General features: G+C 38.4%; 1 protein-coding gene across 6 annotated transcripts in view; it reads left to right on the top strand.

Annotated features, from left to right (window-relative positions):
• The window catches only part of APOOL (apolipoprotein O like), a 178,889-nt gene that overhangs the window by 107,704 nt on the left and 50,454 nt on the right, over nt 1-20,731 (top strand). For 5 of the 6 annotated variants that reach the window (XM_067023124.1, XM_059051267.2, XM_067023125.1 and 2 more), the window contains one exon: nt 10,463-17,733. The exons of the other annotated variant lie outside the window; for it this stretch is intronic. In XM_067023124.1, the coding sequence (XP_066879225.1) occupies nt 10,463-10,551 (89 nt within the window). In that variant the 3' untranslated portion in view covers nt 10,552-17,733. Of the gene's footprint in view, nt 1-10,462; nt 17,734-20,731 lie in introns of those variants that run through there. 6 annotated transcript variants of the gene reach the window in all.

The following is a 20,731-nucleotide window of genomic DNA, read 5'->3' as shown; positions in this document are numbered from 1 at the left end:
CTGTTAGTATGTTATGCTATTCAATCCTCTCCCAAAAAGCAAAACAAAAAAAAACCTCTGGTATATATGTAATTATAATTGTTTTATGATAAAGAGACTGAGACTCAGGGATCTTAAGTAACTTGCCCAACATTATAGTTTATGAATAGAGTTTTGTTTATAGTCTAGATATTACTGACACCAAAGTCCCAGCTCTTTCCATTGCATATAGATTATCTAATTTAAAGCCAGAGTTTAGTCTCTAATTTCAGCCTCCTCCTCTTACTTAATCTTTATAAAAGCTGTCACTGCATAACAAACCTGATTTGAGTTTTACTATTTCCTGTCACATCTCCTTTCTAATCAAGATAAGTTATACAGTTTTTAGACTCTCTCTGAGTAATACCCAGTTGATCATATTCCCACAGGCTATATAATATATCTGGTCATTTCTCTAAATGCCTGTCAACTCTGGAGATCTTTGTGGAGATGTTGCAGCTTCAAAATGGGACCAAACCATCCCCAGCCAATGTCTTTTCTTCACACATCTGGATTCTGGAACATTTTGCCTGCCTGTCATGGGTAATGTGGTATATGAAAAGCATTCTAAGGAGACATGTAGAGGAGAGAGATACCCAGTACTATTCATCCTTATCATATAGTATTCAGAGTTGATTATACTTGAGACCCTTGAGACTCACTATTTCCACATTTCACATGCAATCCCAAAGGTCCAAGACACAGAAAACAGTAGTGATTATGAGTGCAGGTTTTAGAATAGGACCTGGATCTGAATCCTAAATCCAACATTTACTAGTTTTATTGCTTGTGGCAAGTTATCTAATACCTCAAGCCTTGGTCTCCCATCTGTAAAAGGAGGACAATAATAGTGTTTTTCTGACATGCTTGTTGTGAGGATTAAATGAGATATTGCATGTAAAGCAAAAAAGTACAATGTCAAGCACATACTAAGTTCTCAGTAAGTGTTAGAAGATATCATTATCATTGGCCTAGAGTAATTAGCCATTTTGCCGAAAACAAATTTATTGTCAATGAACACACTTTGGGAGCACATTACTTAGCTAGGGAACCTAACCATGGCCACCACTTCTCACCATACAGAATAGATTGGGTGTACTGTCCAACTATATATCATGGCTCTGAATATCAGTTTGGTTGTTCTCTATCATCCATATACATTTTTGCCAATATCTTATTTTGGGAATCACAAATTTGGAAATTTGGTGACATGGACCTCTTCAAAATCTGATGAAAGCAGAATGAAATCTCACAGTCTCACAAGATTAATGTCCCTCTCAGAGGTTGGCAAACTATGGACCCTGTGCCAAATTTGGCTCACGGACTATTTTTGTACATTCCACAAACGGTTCCTATGTGATTAAAATAGTTAAAAAAATCAAAAGAAAAATATTTCATGACAAGTTAAAATTGTATGCAATTCAAATTCCAGTGTCCATAAATAAATGAAGTCTTATTGGAACACAGCCACACTCATTGTGTATTGTCTTGTCTGTGGCTGCTTTCACCCTAAAATGGCAGAGTTGAGTGGTTGTGATGGAGACCTTATGGTTTACAAAGTTGAAAATGTTTACTTTGGCCCTGTGCAAACAAAGTTTGCTGATTTCTGTTTTAGAGGGATGATGTGTGCCATACATACATGACTTATCTTCCCCTCTTGATATTTCCCAGATTATTTTATGGATCATAACACTAAATAGTCAAACTCAAAACCCTGAAGGGCAAAACCAAACTTCCTACAGTCTTTTAGTGTGAGGGAAACAGAAACTCAGGCTGTCAATTAGAAGCTAGAGAGTATCATACCTGAGGAGGAGGGAGGAACCAGAGGTTGACTGACTCTTACTATAACTGCAGCTCAGCTCAGTGCCTGATTGGAGTGAGATGATAAGTACTTCACCCTTCCGAAAAGAGGAAAAGGGTCCCCCCTCTAGCTGATGATATCATCTGGAGCTTCTTCAGTTCTTTTTTACATAGTGTCCACCATACAAATAAAATACCAGTCATGCAAAGAGGCAGGAAGATGTGACTAACAAAAGACAAAAAAAAAAAAAAAACAACAGCAGACCCACAGGTGATCTAAATATTGAAGTTAGCAGAAAAGCACTTTAACTATGACTAATATGTCAAATGGAAAACGTGATGAACAAAATGGATAAAAAGATGGAGAATTTCACAGAAAGTTGAAATCTATTTAAAAAATCAAGTGGATATTCTAGATGTGAAAAATACAGTACATGAAATTATGAACTCATTGGATGGGTTTAATACCAGATCGTATACAAAAAGAGGACAGAAATAATGAACTCTAATACAGGACAATAAAAAAATAGCCAAACTGAAGTACAGAGAGAAAAAAAGAATGGAAAGAATAGAACAGCATGTGAAACTACTTTGCAATGGCTAATATCTTTTAGTGTTTCAGTTACTGAAAATCTGAATACTGAATATCATCCCAATTTTATACAAAAGAAACAAAAATAGAATTTCTAACATTTGTAACTTCACTCAGCAATTAGTGATCTGTCCTAATTTTTTGTACCTAACTTGCTTAAAATATAAATGAGATAAGGCGTGAACTAAATTATCAGTGAACAGATAACACCTAATGGCTATTTGAGATAATAATTCATTGCTGTTTTGTAACTTTAAATATCTTTATTCCTTTCCTGTTTGTATAAAACACCAGCTTTTTTAAAAGTCTAAAAAAACTAAGCATAAATTGTTTTTTATTAGAGATTTAAAATATGATAAAGAAAATCATTACAATGATTAGGGGATTGAGATTCAAGAAGAGTTTTTATGATTGGTAATTCTTTGGGAGGACAGAGAGCCCTGGATCAAAAGGGATGAAGAAATTTCTAAGAGGAAAGACATAATCCTTAATTACTCAGAAAAGCATGAGATGACCCTTTAAAAGAAAAAGGCAGAAATCAAATGACCTAGGTCGAATGGTTCTAAACCAGAGGGATCCACATCACAATTTATTGAGTTTTTGTTTTTGTTTTTTCTAAAATTCACTCTAACAAGAATTATAAATGAGAATCTCCAGAGGTGAGACCTCCAAGCAGGTGGATTGTAGGAAAAGCTCCACAGGGAATTCTCTATTCATATTCCTCTAGTTAATAATATCTGACATAAGCTATGGATAAACTAAAAATTTGAAGCCTTTCAACAGATTTTGAGAGGTGGAGCTCTAAAGGCAAAGGAGCCTTTCAAATTTAGGTGATAGACCCTTTGACCAGATTTTGGACAAGAATATAAATTAAGGTAGTGAGTAGAAGTGTTAGAGAACTTAGTCAATTGGTGAACATTGTTAAGAAAATTAGACACATTCAGACTTATATAAAAATAATTGTCAATGCTTACTATAGTATGTCTCATTAAAAAAAATTGATTAAACTATTTTGTAGTATACTTTTCACTTGTACTGAGCAAAGGCTTCCACCAGGTGGCAGTAAAGATGCATTTGGGAAAGAAGCAGACAGAACCACTAAGCTTAACCTTTTCTGTGTGCTACAGACCCCTTCTCAGAATGTTTTAAATGCATAAACTAAAATACATAGTAATGTATGAGCTTCCTTAATTGTGTTAATCAACAATATCTAACAACATATCTGATTAAGGCTATAATTTTGAAGTAGTTGTAAGTGTAAATATTTCAAGATATCTGCAACTGCAGTGTGACTATCTGTGATTTTTATTAGTGACAAAGTCTAAGGTACCGTCAATAGTATTGTGGTTTGTCGCCTGCATTCGTTATCGAATTCATCTTCAGTCAAAGGTTAATGAAAATAAAGACAAATTTCCCCCATTCAAGTTCATAGATCACCTGAATTCTATCCACAGACCTCCCTCCCCCAAAGGGATCCCAGGTTAAAAATCTGTCTGTGGAGAACTGTATTAATGTCATAGATAGTGATTATTTAAGATATGGCTGTTTTTAAAATATACTTAATGGTGAAATTACATATAGGTCTATCCCAGTTTATAAAGCAGAAACTGTTCTGAAAAGGTAGGTGTAAAATAAATAACTACGTAAATTTTTCCTCTTCATTTTCATCATAAAACTGGAAATTAAATTTGTCTATGGAAAAAAGGTTTGTCTTCCAAATGTAAAAAGAAAAAATCATTTCAAAATAAATCAGAGTTTGAAAAACATTTAAAATAAAAAGTTTGTGAAAAAAATGTTTAGTCTTATATCACAAAGTAAATATAAAAATTGTTCTTACCTACTTACCATGCACAGGGTATTGTATGTACCACTTTGTGTGCATTATGTTGAATACTAAAAGTAAATAATTGACATTGTTACTGCTCTAAGCCCCATTTTACAGAAGAGCCAGGGTTGTTGTGTTTGTTTCAGATTTTTCTTGTTTCTTGAGGTAGGATTGTATTGTTATAAACTTCCCTCTTAGAACTGCTTTTGCTGCATCCCGTAGGTTTGGGGTCGTCATGTTTTCATTGTCATTTATTTCTAGGTAATTTTTGATTTCCTCTTTGATTTCTTCAGTGATCTCTTGGTTGTTTAGTAGCATATTGTTTACCCTCCATTTTTATTTTTTACAGGGTTTTTCCTGTAATTGATATCTAGTCTCATAGCATTATGGTCAGAAAAGATGCTTGATACAATTTCATTTTCTTAAATTTACCAAGGCTTGATTTGTGACCAAAGATGTAATCTATCCTGGAGAATGTTCCATGTGCACTTGAGAAGAAAGTGTATTCTGTTGTTTTTGGATGGAATGTCCTATAAATATCAATTAAGTCCATCTGGTCTGTTGTGTCATTTAAAGCTTGTATTTCCTTATTTATTTTTGGTTTGGATGATGTCTGTCCATTGGTGCAAGTTGGGTGTTAAAGTTGCCTACTATTATTGTGTTACTGTTCATTTCCCCTTTTATGGCTGTTAGCATTTGCCTTAAGTATTGAGGTGCTCCTATGTTGGGTGCATAGATATTTACAATTGTTATATCTTCTTTTTGGATTGACCTCTTGATCATTGTGTAGTGTCCTTCTTTGTCTCTTCTAATAGTCTTTATTTTAAAGTCTATTTTGTCTGATATGAAAATTGCTACTCCAGGTTTCTTTTGATTTCCCTTTGCATGGAATATCTTTTGCCATCCCCTCACTTTCAGTCGGTGTGTGTCCCTAAGTCTGAAGTTGGTCTCTTGTAGACAGCATATATATGGATCTTGTTTTTGTATCCATTCAGCCAGTCTGTGTCTTTTGGTTGGAGCATTTAATCCATTTACATTTAAGGTAATTATTGATATGTATGTTCCTATTACCATTTTCTTAATTGTTTGGGTTGTTTTTGTAGGTCTTTTCCTTCTCTTGTGTTTTCAGCCTTGAGAAGTTCCTTTAGCATTTGTTATAAAGCTGGTTTGGTGGTGCTGAATTCTCTTGATTTGTCCGTCAAATCTGAATGAGATCCTTGCTGAGTAGAGTAATCTTGATTATACGTTTTTCCCTTTCATCACTTTAACTATGTCCTGCCACTCCCTCTGGCCTGTAGAATTTATGCTGAAAGATCAGCTGTTAACCTTACAGGGATTCCATTGTATGTTATTTGTTGCTTTTCCATTCCTGCTTTTAATATTTTTTCTTTGTGTTTAATTTTTGCTAGTTTAATATGTGTCTCAGTGTGTTTCTCCTTGGGTTTATCCTGTATGGGACTCGCTGTGCTCCCTGGACTTGATTGACTATTTCCCTTCCCATGTTGGGGAAGTTTTCAACTATAATCTCTTCAGATATTTTCTCAGGCCTTTTCTTTTTTTCTTCTTCTTCTGGGACGCCTATAATTTGAATGTTGGTGTGCTTAATGTTGTCCCAGAGGTCTCTGAAACTGACCTCTATTCTTTTCATTCATTTTTCTTCATTCTGCTCCTCAGCAGTTATTTCCACCCTTCTATCTTCCAACTCACTTATCCGTTCTTCTGCCTCAGTTATTCTGCTATTGATTCCTTCTAGAGTATTTTTAATTAGTTATTGTGTTGTTCATCACTGTTTGTTTGCTGTTTCGTTCTTCTAGGTCCTTGTTAAACATTCTTGTCTTGATTCTATTTCCAACATTTTGGATCATCTTTACTATCATTACTCTGAATTATTTTTCAGGTAGTTTGCCTATTTCCTCTTCATTTGTTTGGTCTTGTGGGGTTTTATCTTGTTCTTTTGCCTGTAAGATATTTCTCTGTCTTCTCATTTTGTCTAATTTACAGTATTTGAGGTCTCCTTTCACTAGGCTGCAGGGTTGTAGTTCCTCTTGCTTCTGTTCTCTGCCACTGGTGGTGGGGTTGGTCCAGTGTCTTGTGTAGGCTTCCTGATGGGAGGGACTAGTGCCTGCATTCTGGTTGTGGAGCTGGGTCTTTTCCCTCTGATGAGCAGGGCCTTGTCAGATGGTGTGTTTTGGGGCATCTGTGAGCTTAGTATGACTTTAGGTAGTCTGTTTGCTGATGGGTGGGTTTGTGTTCCTATCTTGTTTGTTGTTTGGTGTGAGGCATCCAGCACAGGGAGCTGCCGGCAGTTGTGTGGAGCTGGGTCTTAGATTCAGATAGAGGCCTCCATGAGAGCTCTAGGTGATTAATCTTCCCTGGGGCTGGGAATTCTATAGTGGTCCAGCATCCTCGACTCAGTGCTCCCACTCCAGAGCCTCAGGCCTGACTTCTGGTCAAGGGACCAAGACCCCACAAGTCGCTCATCCCAGCGATAAAGGGAATTAAAAAAAAAAAATACTAACAAAACCCCAGACAAATGGTAAAGAGTAAAATCGAACAAGCAGAAACACAAACAAGGAAACACACAAACACACACACACACACAAAAGAAACAAAAACAGAGCCAGATAAATCAAATAGCAAGAGTCCAGACAAACCAAAGAACCCAAGAACAAAATCAAAGAATTAAGAAGAAGAGCTGACAAAAACTCAAAACCAAAAAACAAAACCAAAGCAGAGTGCCAACTTAGGATGAAGCAAAGTAACAAAACAAACTAACAAAAATGATATTTTAAAAAGAGAAAAAGGGCTTCCCTGGTGGCGCAGTGGTTGAGAGTCCGCCTGCCAATGCAGGCGACATGGGTTCTTGCCACGGTCCAGGAAGATCCCACATGCCGCATAGCGGCTAGGCCTGTGAGCCATGGCTGCTGAGCCTGCACCTCTGGAGCCTGCGCTCCGCAATGGGAGAGGCCACAACAGTGAGAAGCCTGCGTACCACAAAAAAAGAAAAAGAAAAAAAGAAAGGGGAAAGAAAACAGAACAACAGAAAAGAAATGTAGAAACAGAAATGTAAAAAAATAAAATAAAATAGAAAATATATTAAAGAAAAAAAAGGGACAATCAAAACCCCAGAGAAATGGTGAAAGCAAAATCAAACAAACAGTAACAAGGAAACACACACAAAAGAAACAAAAGCAGGGCCAAATACAACAAAAAGCAAGAGAACAACCAGACAAATAGAACTCAAAAATGAAATCAAACAATTAGGATTAAAACTAACAAAAACACATAACCTAAAAACAAAAACCAAAGCAGTGTGCCAACCAACTGAAGAATAAAGCAAGGAAACAGAACAAACCAATAAAAATGATTTTATAAAATAATAATAAAATATAATAAAAAGCAAAAATCAGGACAACAGAAAAGTAGAAACGGAAATATATTTTTTAAAAGAAACATTAAAGAAAAAGGAAAAGAAGGGAAAGAACACAACAGAAAAGCAAAGTAAAAATAGAAATATATTAAAAAATAAAAATATATTATAAAACAGAGATCCCAAAAGACTAAAAAAAAGAAACAACAACAAAAAAAAAACAGAAAAAAAAACCAAAAAATAAAGCTAGAACCAACAACAGAAGGAATCTAAAATAATAAAATTAATAGTAATAATTACGTTTCCCTGGGGTCTCCACCATAATTGTCCTTGCACATGCTGTGAACCACAACCCAAGAGGCTCTCCTCTGCCTCTGGGCTGGTCTCTGGACCTGCTGTGGGCCTTGTGGGTACAACTCTGACTCTGATCTGGCCCAATACCTGTGTGCACTTGCCCCCACATTCCACAGCTGCCAGAGCTAGACCATTTTCATTTGTGGGAGCACTCACTGTCTACTTGGATATTCCTTAGATGCAGGGTCTACCTAGCTGATTGTGGGGATTTAATCTGCAGCTTGTACAGCTAATGGAAAGATTTTCAGTCTTCTTCCTTAGTCACCCCATCCCTGAGTTTCAGCTTTGGTTCTATCCCCACCTCTATGCGTGGTCCACCCACAGGTGTCTGGTCCTGAGTCTGCCTTGGAGGTCTTGGGTCAGCCCTGGACCAGGCACAGAGGTGGTATGACTGCTTGGATCACAGGAACCCTAGCGGCACCAAGTGCGCAGGGAAGCCAGTGGCTACAGTCAAAAGAGATATGGCCCTAGTGAGGGCCTTTTCTAGTACCCAGCATAAGATGTATGAGGGCCAGCCCTGACGAGGGCTTTTCTGGCACCCAGCAGCAGGTGTGTGAGGTCCAGCCCTGAGAGGGCTTTTTTTTAATTACCCTGCAGCCAGTGCATGAGGGCCAGCTCTGAGGGGTTTTTTTTATTGCTCAGCAGCCAGTGCACAGGAGCCATCCCTGAGCAGGCTTATTTTATTGTCATTGGCAGGTGCTGGCATGTGGGGAGAGAGAGGCTACAATAGTGGCTCCTCCTCTTGCGTGTGACTCAGCAATAGCGCCCTGCTTCTATGGTAGTCTGGCCTTCCTCTGTAGGCATTCCCTGCTGTGGATTTCCTCCCTCCTGTCTCCTCAGTCCGTCTCCACACAGCCAACAGCAGTTCTCACTCTGAGCCTGTTCTCCAATCCACACGCACCAACTCCCAGCCCCCATGCACACCTGTAAACACATGTCCCAGTCTGGGGTACGTAGGGCCGTGGTATGGACCATCTGTATTTCTTACTCTCTCCTGTCTGCCACAGATCGGCTGCATCACCCTCTTCCAACAGCCTCAAATGCTTCCCTTCTGTCCCAATTGATTTCCCCATCAGAGAGGAGGTTTCCTCAAATTCAGCAATCTCTGCTTCAGCTCCCCAAACCCAGGGTGCTGGTCCCATCCCACATCATCTCTCCTCCTCCCTTCTTTTTTCCATCCTACCCAGTTATGAGGGGATCTTTATAGTCCTTTCGTCCAAGGTCTTCTGCTAGTTTTCAGCTGGTGTTCCATGAGGATTGTTGCATCTATAGAAGTAGTCCTGCTGCACCTGTGGAGAGAGATGAACTCCACATCCACCTACTCTACCACCATCTTGAATCTTCTCTCCTAATGTTCTTAACCTCAAAAAGTTGGAGTGTCCAAAGGGCTCATTTCTTGGACCTATTTTCTGATATTCTGGAAGACTTCATATGGTCTCATAGTTTTAAATGCCATATATAGGCTAGGAACGTAAAATTTATAAACCAGCACAGGCTACTCCTGTGCTGAACTCTAGATTCACATTTCTAACTGCTTACTCAATATTTGTATTCAGATGTCTAGTTAGCAATTCAAATATAGCACTTCCAAAACTTAACACTTCATTTGCCTTCTCCCAAACATTCTACACTTTCCCCTATCTCAGTAAATGTCAACTCCACTCTTCTAGTTTCTCAAGTTAAAGAGTCTCACTCACACAACATATCGAGTCCATTTAGGAAATCTTGTCCATTCTACCTTAAGAAGTTATCCAGAATCCAATACCTTTTCACCACGTCCACTGCTATTGCCCTAATAAAAGCCATCAGCATCTCCCTCCTGGCGTACTGCAATAGTCTCCCAACTGCTCTCCCTACTTCCATGCTTGTTTCCCTATACTCTCTTCTCCCCATAGCCAAGAGTAATCATTTAAAAAACATGAAAAACATAACATTGTATCACTCCTCTGCTCAAAACTGTCCAGAGACTTTTCATCTCTTAGAATAAGAAGAAAAATTTTGCCATGGCCCTATGTGACCTGGCCTTCCATTGTTTTCTGATTATGCCTCCTACCACTCTCATTCTACCCACCATCAGCATATCTTGCCAACTCTGTTCTAGCCATATTGGCCATTTTATGGCTCCTCAGACATGCCTAAGTTCTGTTACACTTGCTGTATGCTCTTCCTGTAAGGCATTTCCCTCAAATATCTACAGGGCTCACACCTTCACCTCCTTCAGTTCTTGGCTCAAATATAGAAGGCTTTCCCTGGCCACCCTATTTAAAACTACAAATCACCCAAGCACCCCATATGCCCCTCCTTCCTGATTTTTTTTTTTTTTTTGCATAGCACTTACCACCTTCTGACATGTCATTTAGTTTATTGTCTCTCTCACCCAACTTGAATGTTAGGTCCATGTTGGCAGACATTTTTATCTGTTTTCTTAACTGATATGTGCCCCGTATCAACAAGAAATTTGTTAAATGAATGACTAATTTTTTTCATTTTAATACTTTATCAGGTGGTACACAGTTTATGCCTGACCCCAAGCTCATGGATCACGGGCAGTCCCATCCAGAAGATGTAGACATGTACAGCACTAGAAGCTGAAATAGTCTGCATAGAGAACTACAAGATGTGTGAAGTTGCAAATAACAATGAAAACATGTAATGGGTAACTGTGATGCACGGAGTATAATTTGAACCAGGTTTTTCCCTTACATCTTCTAGTGTACAGTTAGACAATTCACATAAGTGATAAAAACACAAATTGAATACAATCCGAACAATATTAAATGGTCAATGAGGAGGCAGAGGTAGAAGTATTAGGATGCATTTGGTGATATTTAAGGGTATTTTTTAAAAAGTAAAAATAAATATATGGGATCAACATGAGAAGATGGTGGAAGACTAAGACGCAGAGATCACCTTCATCCCCACAGATACATCAGAAATATATCTACACGTGGAACTGCTCCTATAGAAAACCCACTGAACACTGACAAAAGACCTCAGACCTCCCAAAAGGCAAAAAACTCCCAACGTACCTGGGTAGGTCAAAAGAAAACAAAATAAACAGAGACAAAAGAATAGGGACGGGACCCACACCAGTGGGAGGGAGCTGTGAAGGAGGAAAGGATTCTATACACTAGAAGCCCCTTCATGGGCAGAGACTGTGGGTGGAAGAGGGGGAAGCTTCAGAGCCACGGAGGAGAGTGCAGTAACTGGGTGTGGAGGGCAAAGCGGAGAGATTCCCACAAAGAGGATCGGTGCCGACCAGCACTCACCAGCCCGAGAGGCTTGTCTGCTCACCCGCCGAGATGGGTAGGGGCTGGGATCTGAGGCTCGGACTTCAGTCGGTTGCCAGGATAGGACTGGGGTTGGCAGCGTGAACACAGCCTAAATGGGTTAGTGCACCACAGCTAGCCGGGAGGGAGTCCAGGAGAAGTCTGGAGCTTCTGAAGAGGCAAGGGTGTTTTTCCTCCCTCTTTGCTTCCTGGTGCACAAGGAGAGGGGATTAAGTGCGCCATCTGAAGTAGCTCCAGAAATGGGCATGAGCCGTGGCTATCAATGCGTACCCCAGAGATGGGCATGAGATGCTAAGGCTGCTGCTGCTGCCACCAAAAAGCCTGTGTGCAAGCACAGGTCACTCTCCACACCTCCCCCCCCACCGGGAGCCTGTGCAGCCCGCCACCGCCACGGTCCCGATATCCAGGGACAACTTCCCCAGGAGAATGGATGGTGCACCTCAGTCTCGTGCAACGGCATGCCAGCCTCTGCCACCACAGGCTCACCCTGCGTCCATACCCCTCCCTCCCCCCCAGCCTGAGTCATCCAGAGCCCCCAAATCAGCCGCACCTTTAGCCCCGTCCTGTCTGAGTGAAGAACAGATTCCCTCTGGCCACCTACACGCAGAGGCGGAGCCAAATCCAAAGCTGAACCCCAGGAGCTGTGCGAACAAAGAAGAGAAAGGGAAATCACTCCCAGCAGCCTCAGAAGCAGCGGTTTAAAGCCCCACAGTCAATTTGATGTGCCCTGCATCTGTGGAATACCTGAATAGATGACAAATCATCCCAAATTGAGGAGGTGGACTTTGGAAGCAAGATATATTTTTCCCCTTTTTCTGAGTGTGTATGTGTATGCTTCTGTGTGAGATTTTGTCTATGGCTTTGCTTTCACCATTTGTCCTAGGATTCTGACACTTTTATTTTTTGCTTTTTAAAATTTTTCTTCTTAATAATTATGTTTTATTTTAATTATTTTATTTTATCCTACTCTCTTTTTCTTTCTCTTTCTTTCTTTCTTTCTTTCTTTCTTTTCTTTAATTTCTTTCTTTTCTGCCTTTTATGCTGAGCTGTGTGGATTAAAGGCTCTTGGTAATCCAGCCAGGCGTCAGGGCTGTGCGTCTGTGGGAGAACAAACTTCAGAACACTGGTCCACAAGAGACCTCCCACCTCCATGTATTATCAAATGGTGAAAATCCCCCAGAGATCTCCATCTCAACAGCAAGACCCAGGTTCACTCAACGACCAACAAGCTGTAGTGCTGGACACCATATGCCAAACAACTAGTAAGACAGGAAAACAGCACCATCCATTAGCAGAGAGGCTGCCTAAAATCATAATAAGGTTACAGACACACCAAAACACACCACCAGACGTGGACCTGCCCACCAGAAAGAAAAGATACAGCCTCATCCACCAGAACACAGGCACTAGTCCCCTCAGCCAGGAAACCTACTCAACCAACTGGAACAACCTTAGCCACTGGGGACAGACCCCAAAAACAATGGGAACTACGGACCTACAGCCTGTGAAAAGGAGACCCCAAACACAGTAAGATAAGCAAAATGAAAAGACAGAAAAACACAGCAGATGAAGGAGCAAGGTAAAATCCCACCAGATGTAAAAAATGAAGACGAAATAGGCAGTCTACCTGAAAAAGAATTCAGAATAATTATAGTAAAGATGATACAAAATCTTGGAAATATAATAGACAAAATGCAAGAAACATTTAACAAGGACATAGAAAGACTAAAGAGGAAGCAAGCAATGATGAACAACACAATAAATGAAATTAAAAATACTTTAGATGGGATCAGTAGCAGAATAAGTGAGGCAGAAGAACGGATAAGTGACCTGAAAGATAAAATAGTGGAAATAACTACTGCAGAGCAGAATAAAGAAAAACGAATGAAAAGAACTGAAGACAGTCTCAGAGACCTCGGGGACAACGTTAAACACACCAACATTCGAATTATAGGGGTCCCAGAAGAAGAAGAGAAAAAGAAAGGGACTGAGAAAATATTTGAAGAGATTATAGTTGAAAACTTCCCTAATATGGGAAAGGAAATAGTTAATCAACTCCGGGAGCACAGAGAGTCCCATACAGGATAAATCCAAGGAGAAACATGCCAAGACACATATTAATCAAACTATCAAAAATTAAATACAAAGAAAACATTAAAAGCAGCAAGGGAAAACAACAAATAACACACAAGGGAATCCCCATAATGTTAACATCTGATCTTTCAGCAGAAACTCTGCAAGCCAGAAGGGAATGGCAGGACATACTTAAAGTGATGAAGGAGAAGAAACTACAACCAAGATTACTCTACCCAGCAAGGATCTCATTCAGATTTGATGAAGAAATTAAAACCTTTTGAGACAAGCAAAAGTTGAGAGAGTTCAACACCACCAAACTAGCTTTACAACAAATGCTAAAGGAACTTCTCTAGGCAAGAAACACAAGAGAAGGAAAAGACCTACAAGAACAAACAGGAAAAAAGTAAATGGTAATAGAAACATGCATATCGATAATTACCTGAAATGTAAATGGATTAAATGCTCCCATCAAAAGACACAGACTCGCTGAATGGATACAAAAACAAGGCCCGTATATATGCTGTCTACAGTAGACCCACTTCAGACCTAAGGACACATACAGACTGAAAATGAGGGGATGGAAAAACATATTCCATGCAAACAGAAATCAGAAGAGAGCTGCAGTAGAAATTCTCATATCAGACAAAATAGACTCTAAAATAAAGACTATCACAAGAGACAGAGAAGGACACTACATACTGATCAAGAGATCAATTCATGAACAAGATGAAGAGGAAATAGTAATTGTAAATATTTATGCACCCAATATAGGAGCACCTCAATACATAAGGCAAATACTAAGAGCCATAAAAGGAAATTGACAATAACAATCATGGTAGGGGACTTTAACACCCCACTTTCACCAATGGACAGATCATTTAAAATGAAAATAAATAAGGAAACACAAGTTTTAAATGATACATTAAACAAGATGGACTTAATATTTTTAGGACATTCCATCCATAAACAACAGAATACACATTTTTCTCAAGTGCTCATGTTACATTATCCAGGATAGATCATATACTAGATCACAAATCTAGCCTTGGTAAATTTAAGAAAATTGAAATTGTATGAAGTATCTTTCCCGTCCACAATGCTATGAGATTAGATATCATTTACAGGAAAAGATCTGTAAAAAATACAAACACATGGAGGCTAAACAATACACTACTTAATAACAAAGTGGTCACTGAAGAAATCGAAGAGGAAGTCAAAAAATACCTAGAAACAAATGACGATGGAGACAGAACGACCCTAAACCTATGGGATGCAACAAAAGCTGTTCTAAGAAGGAAGTTTATACCAATACAATCCTACATTAAGAAACAGGAAACATTTCGAACAAAAAACCTAACCTTGCACCTAAAGAAATTAGAAAAGAACAAAAACCCCCAAATTTAGCAGAAAGAAAGAAATCATAAAGAGGAGATCAGAAATAAATGAAAAACAAATGAAGTAAATGATAGCAAAGATCAATAAAACTAAAATTGGTTCCTTGAGAATATAAACAAAATTGATCAACCATTAGCCAGACTCATCAAGAAAAAAAGGGAGAAGACTCAAATCAATAGAATTAGAAATGAAAAAGGAGAAGTAACTACTGACACTGCAGAAATACAAAAGATTCTGAGAGATTACAAGCAACTCTATGCCAATAAAATGGACAACCGGGAAGAAATGGACAAATTCTTAGAAATGCAGAACCTGCTGAGACTGATCCAGGAAGATATAGAAAATATGAACAGCCCAATCACAAGCACTGAAATTGAAACTGTGATTAAAAATCTTCCAACAAACAAAAGCCCAGGACCAGATGGCTTCACAGGCGAATTCTATCAATCATTTAGAGAAGAGCTAACAGTTTCCTTCTCAAACTCGTCCAAAAGATAGCAGAGGGGGGAACACTCCCAAACTCATTCTATAAGGCCACCGTCAACCTGATACCAATACCAGACAAAGACATCACAAAGAAATTAAACTACAGGCCAATATCACTGGTGAACATACATGCAAAAATCCTCAACAAAATACTAACAAACATAATCCAACAGCACATTATAAGGATCATACACCATGATCAAGTGGGGTTTATTTCAGGAATGCAAGGATTCTTCAATATATGAAAATCAGTCAACGTGATACACCATATCATCAAATTGAAGGAGGAAAACCATATGATAATCTCAATAGATACAGAGAAAGCTTTTGGAAAAATTCAACACCCATTTTTGATAAAAACCCTGCAGACAGTAGGCACAGAGGGAACTTTCCTCAACATAATAAAGGCCGTATATGGCAAACCCACAGCCAACATCGTCCTCAATGGTGAAAAACTGAAACCATTTCCACTAAGATCAGGAACAAAACAACGTTGCCCAGTGTCACCACTCTTATTCAACATACTTTTGGAAGTTTTAGCCACAGCAATCATAGAAGAAAAAGAAATGAAAGGAATCCAAATCAGAAAAGAAGAAGTAAAGCTGTCACTATTTGCAGATGACGTGATAATATACATAGAGAATCCTAAAGATGCTATCAGAAAACTACTAGAGCTAATCAATGAATTTGGTAAAGTAGCAGGATACAAAATTCACAGAAATCTCTGGCATTTTTATACACTAATGATGAAAAATCTGAGAGTGATAATAATAAAACACTCCCATATACCACTGCAACAAAAAGAATAAAATATCTAGGAACAAACTTACCTAAGGAGACAAAAGACCTGTATGCAGAAAATTATAAGACACTGATGAAAGAAATTATAGATGAAACAAATAGATGGAGAGATATACCATGTTCTTGGATGGGAGGAATCAATGTTGTGAAAATGACTCTACTACTTCAAAGCAATCTACAGCTTCAATGCAATCCCTATCAAACTACCCCTGGCATTTCTTACAGAAATAGAACAAAAAATTTCACAATTTGTATGGAAACACAAAAGACCCCAAACAGCCAGAGCAATCTTGAGAACAAAAAATGAGCTGGAGGAATCAGGCTCCTTGACTTAAGACTATACTACAAATCTACAGGAATCAAGACAGTATGGTACTGGCACAAAAACAGAAATATAGATCAATGGAAGAGGATAGAAATTCCAGAGATAAACCCACACACATACTGTCACCTTATCTTTGATAAAGGGGGCAAGAATATACAGTGGAGAAAAGACAGCCTCTTCAATAAGTGGTGCTGGGAAAACTGGACAGGTACATGTAAAAGTATGAAATTAGAACACTCCCTAACACCATACACAAAAATAAGCTCAAAATGGGTTAAAGACCTACATGTAAGGCCAGACACTATCAAACTCTTAGAGGAAAACATAGGCAGAACACTCTATGACATAAATCACAGTAAGATCCTTTTTGACCCACCTCCTAGACAAATGGAAATAAAATCAAAAACAAACAAATGGGACCTAATGAAATTTAAAAGCTTTTGCACAGCAAAGGTTACCATAAACAAGGCCAAAAGAGAACTCTCAGAATGGGAGAAAATACTTGCAAATGAAGCAACTGACAAAGGATTAATCTTCAAAATTTACAAGCAACTCATGCAGCTCAGTATAAAAAGAACAACCTAATCCAAAAATGGGCAGAAGACCTAAATAACATTTCTCCAAAGAAGATATACAGTTTGCCAACAAACATCATTAATCATTAGAGAAATGCAAATCAAAACTACAATTCAATATCATCTCACACCAGTCAGAATGGCTATCATCAAAAAATCTAGAAACAAATGCTGGAGAGAGTGTGGAGAAAAGGGAACACTCTTGCATTGTTGGTGGGAATATAAGTTGATACAGCCACTATGGAGAACAGTGTGGAGGTTCCTTAAAAAACTACAAATAGAACTACCGTACGACCCAGCAATCTCACTATTGGGCATATACCCTGAGAAAACCAGAATTCAAAAAGAGTCATGTACCAAAATGTTCATTGCAGCTCTATTTACAATAGCCAGGACATGGATGCAACCTAACTGTCCACCAGCAGATGAATGGGTAAAGAAGATGTGGCACATATATACAATGGAATATTACTCAGCCATAAAAAGAAACGAAATTGAGTTATTTGTAGTGAGGTGGACGGACCTGGAGTCTGTCATACAGAGTGAAGTAAGTCAGAAGGAGAAGAACAAATAGCTTATGCTAACACATATATGTGGAATCTATGAAAAAAAAAATGTCATGAAGGGCCTAAGGGTAGGACAGGAATATAACACAGACCTAGTAGAGCATGGACTTGAGGATATGGGAAGGGGGAAGGTTAAGCTGTAATGAAGTGAGAGACTGGCATGGACATATATACACTACCAAACGTAAAATAGATAGCTAGTGGGAAACAGCCGCATGGCACAGGGAGATCAGCTAGGTGGTTTGTGAGCACCTAGAGTTGTGGGATAGGGAGGGTGGGAGGGAGGGACACACAAGAGGGAAGAGTTATGGGAACATATGTATATGTATAACTGATTCACTTTGTTTTAAAGCAGAAACTAACACACCATTATAACACAATTATACTCCAATAAAGATGTTAAAAATAAATATATGAACACTGATGAGACTAAAATCTGAAAAAATATGTATGTGTGTATATAATTATGTATACATATGCACATACATATTTCTTTAGCTTTTATGAATTAATATCAGTTCAATTAGAATTGTGTGTGGAAGGATGTGTTCCCTCCCCCTCTGTTTTTCATTTCCCAGAGCTGGAATAAAATATCCATATTTTATGACACTTGGACTTGGCTTTGTCTCCGTTTTATTAACTCTTCTTAAATTTCCCAAAATTCCTCGAACTATTTGAGAGGAACATATGCTACATGGGACCCCCCAATGCTGCTTAGCATTCCTTCTACTGGTTCCTGAGTGGTTTCCTATTCTGTTTTCCAGGAGAGGCATTACAGACCTTTTATTCTCAAGCCTCCTATACCTGACATCAATGACTATGTCTCCTATTACATAGAGAAAAAAATAAGTTATTAAACATAGTTTTCCCCAACTTCTTCCATCTACCTTCAAAACTTTCCTCTTTGCAGCTATGCATCCCCCCTTTCTAAAGCTAATGCTTCTATTTGTGTTCCTTATCTCTTCCTTTCCTATCTTTTCCAGTACCATATTCCATCCCATTTAATCTTCAGTCTTTGGTTTCTCTTTTCATTCATTTCATTTCCTCAATCTCTAAATAGCTTCAGATCTTCTCTATCCAAAGACAACAGTAACAAAAACCTTTCCCCAACTCTGCCTCTTCCTCTTGAGCTATCTTTTGTTTTCTTATGATTTTCTGACTTCATAAAACAGTAATTAATGTCACTTTCTTACTTCCTCACTTTCAGTTCCTCTCTAACTTGTGACACCTTAGCCTCTATACCTACTTGAATATTCTGTAATGTTTGACTCTTGACAACTCCCTCCTGAAATTCAGTCCTCCCTTTGGTGTCATTCCTGCTCCTCTTGTTATTCTTCATTCTTCTCTTGCTCTGAATCTCTTAAATGCTGAGGCTCCTCAGGTTGCATTTCTAGTCTTTTCTCATTCTGTGCTCTCTCATTTCCATTCAACATACTTTACTGACTTCAGCCACCATTTATATGTCCTTATTATTTATATTTCCAGCTCCTGTATTTCTCCAGAAGTGTATACCTATCTTTCTAATTATTTGTTAGTAATATCCACCTAATATCCCATAGATATCCTCAATATCAATAGACTTAAAAATAAATTGTCTTTACATCTCTCTCATTTCTGTGTTTCTCAAATCTTTTCTACCTTCTCTAATCCCTGCTCTCATTCAAGTCTTCTTCATCACTTTCCTGGATTATTGTAGTACCCTCTGGTTAATCTGCCTGCTATCAATCTTGCTTTTTGACACTTAACAATACATTCTGCTTATAAGTAACAGTAAACCAGCTAACTGTAGCTTAAATAAGTGAGAGTCTATTTTAAGTCTGGGAATTGGTCAGTACAGGGTTGGTATAGTGGCTCATTGGTATCGTCAAGGATCTAGACATTTTATCTTTCCGCTCTGCTCTTTAGCAGGTTGATCTGTCACCTCATGATCACAAAATGGCTCCTATACCTCTGGGGAACACATACACATTCAGAGTAGGAAGAAGGGTTACAGAAACTGTACCAGATGCTTCTGTCCCCCTTTTATCAGAGAAGTAAGTGCTTTCTCAAAACCCTTATCAAAAGACTTAAGTCTATATCTTGACCAGAATTTGTCATGTAAGCCACACTTGGCTCAAGGAAGATTGGCAAATCACATTTTTGTCTTTGGAGAAAAAAGGCAAGGGGTAAGGGATTTGGAATGGGTGTTGAGTTTAAGCTAACACACAGTGTCTGCCACCCTGTTCTTCTAACCCATCTGTCATATTATTATGACATAGTTATCTTTCTAACAACTGTTATGGGTAGTTGTCTTCCTGAAGTCTTCAGTGGCTAATCATTGCCTACAGAATTAAATCAAGACCCCTTAGTATGACATACAAGTCCCTTCATATATGATCCCAACTAAACTTTAATACTTCCTTCACTCTCCCCACCACCCTACTGCCAATGTATGTTATATTTTATCTATAACTTACCACTTGGTTCTTGAACATTCTTTGCTATTTTATTTCTCTTTTTCTCTGCATGTGTTGGAGTTTCCTCTTAGGATTTTTTCTGTCTCATCCTGCTTCATTCCAACTTCCTACTCATCCTTCATACCCATCCTCTATCAGTTCTCCAAGATAGGATTTAGATGCTCTCTCCTGTACATTCCCTTACATTTGGTATTTATAGCTGTGATAGCCCATACAATTTATTATAAAACTAAAAATAGGTATTTTTTCACTTACAAGGCTCCTTGTGGGTATGACTGAATCATATTTATGTAGCTTTTATGCCCATGAATACCTGGTACGTAGTACAAACACACATGTTCTACCATGCTAGTTGTAACGTAGAAGCTTACATTTTACTAGAAAGGATAGAAACATACACAAATACAGTGTTCTATGCAGTATCTTTCCTAAGATAGGTACAACAAAAGAACTATGGATGCTCAGAGATGGAATGTACTTCTGAGATGAAGTTAAGGAGGCAGTGGTCCTTGATCTGCTAAAGGTGGGGAAGCAGTTCACTTGCTAGTTTTTTGTAGGTAAGCTTTTCAAAATTTAGCTTCAGTATTTTAATAATTTTTTACCTCAGATCTGTTTATGATCAAATGCACTGATATTTCATCAAATCCAAGAAAAAAGTCCTGCCAGGTCACCTTATCTTTGATAAAGGAGACAAGAATATACAGTGGAGAAAAGACAGCCTCTTCAATAAGTGGTGCTGGAAAAACTAGACAGGTACATGTAAAAGTATGAAATTAGAACACTCCCTGACACCATACACAAA

This window comes from Kogia breviceps, chromosome X (assembly GCF_026419965.1).
Source record: "Kogia breviceps isolate mKogBre1 chromosome X, mKogBre1 haplotype 1, whole genome shotgun sequence".
NCBI classification, from domain to species: domain Eukaryota; kingdom Metazoa; phylum Chordata; class Mammalia; order Artiodactyla; family Physeteridae; genus Kogia; species Kogia breviceps.
This window is presented reverse-complemented; position numbering and strand designations above follow the sequence as displayed.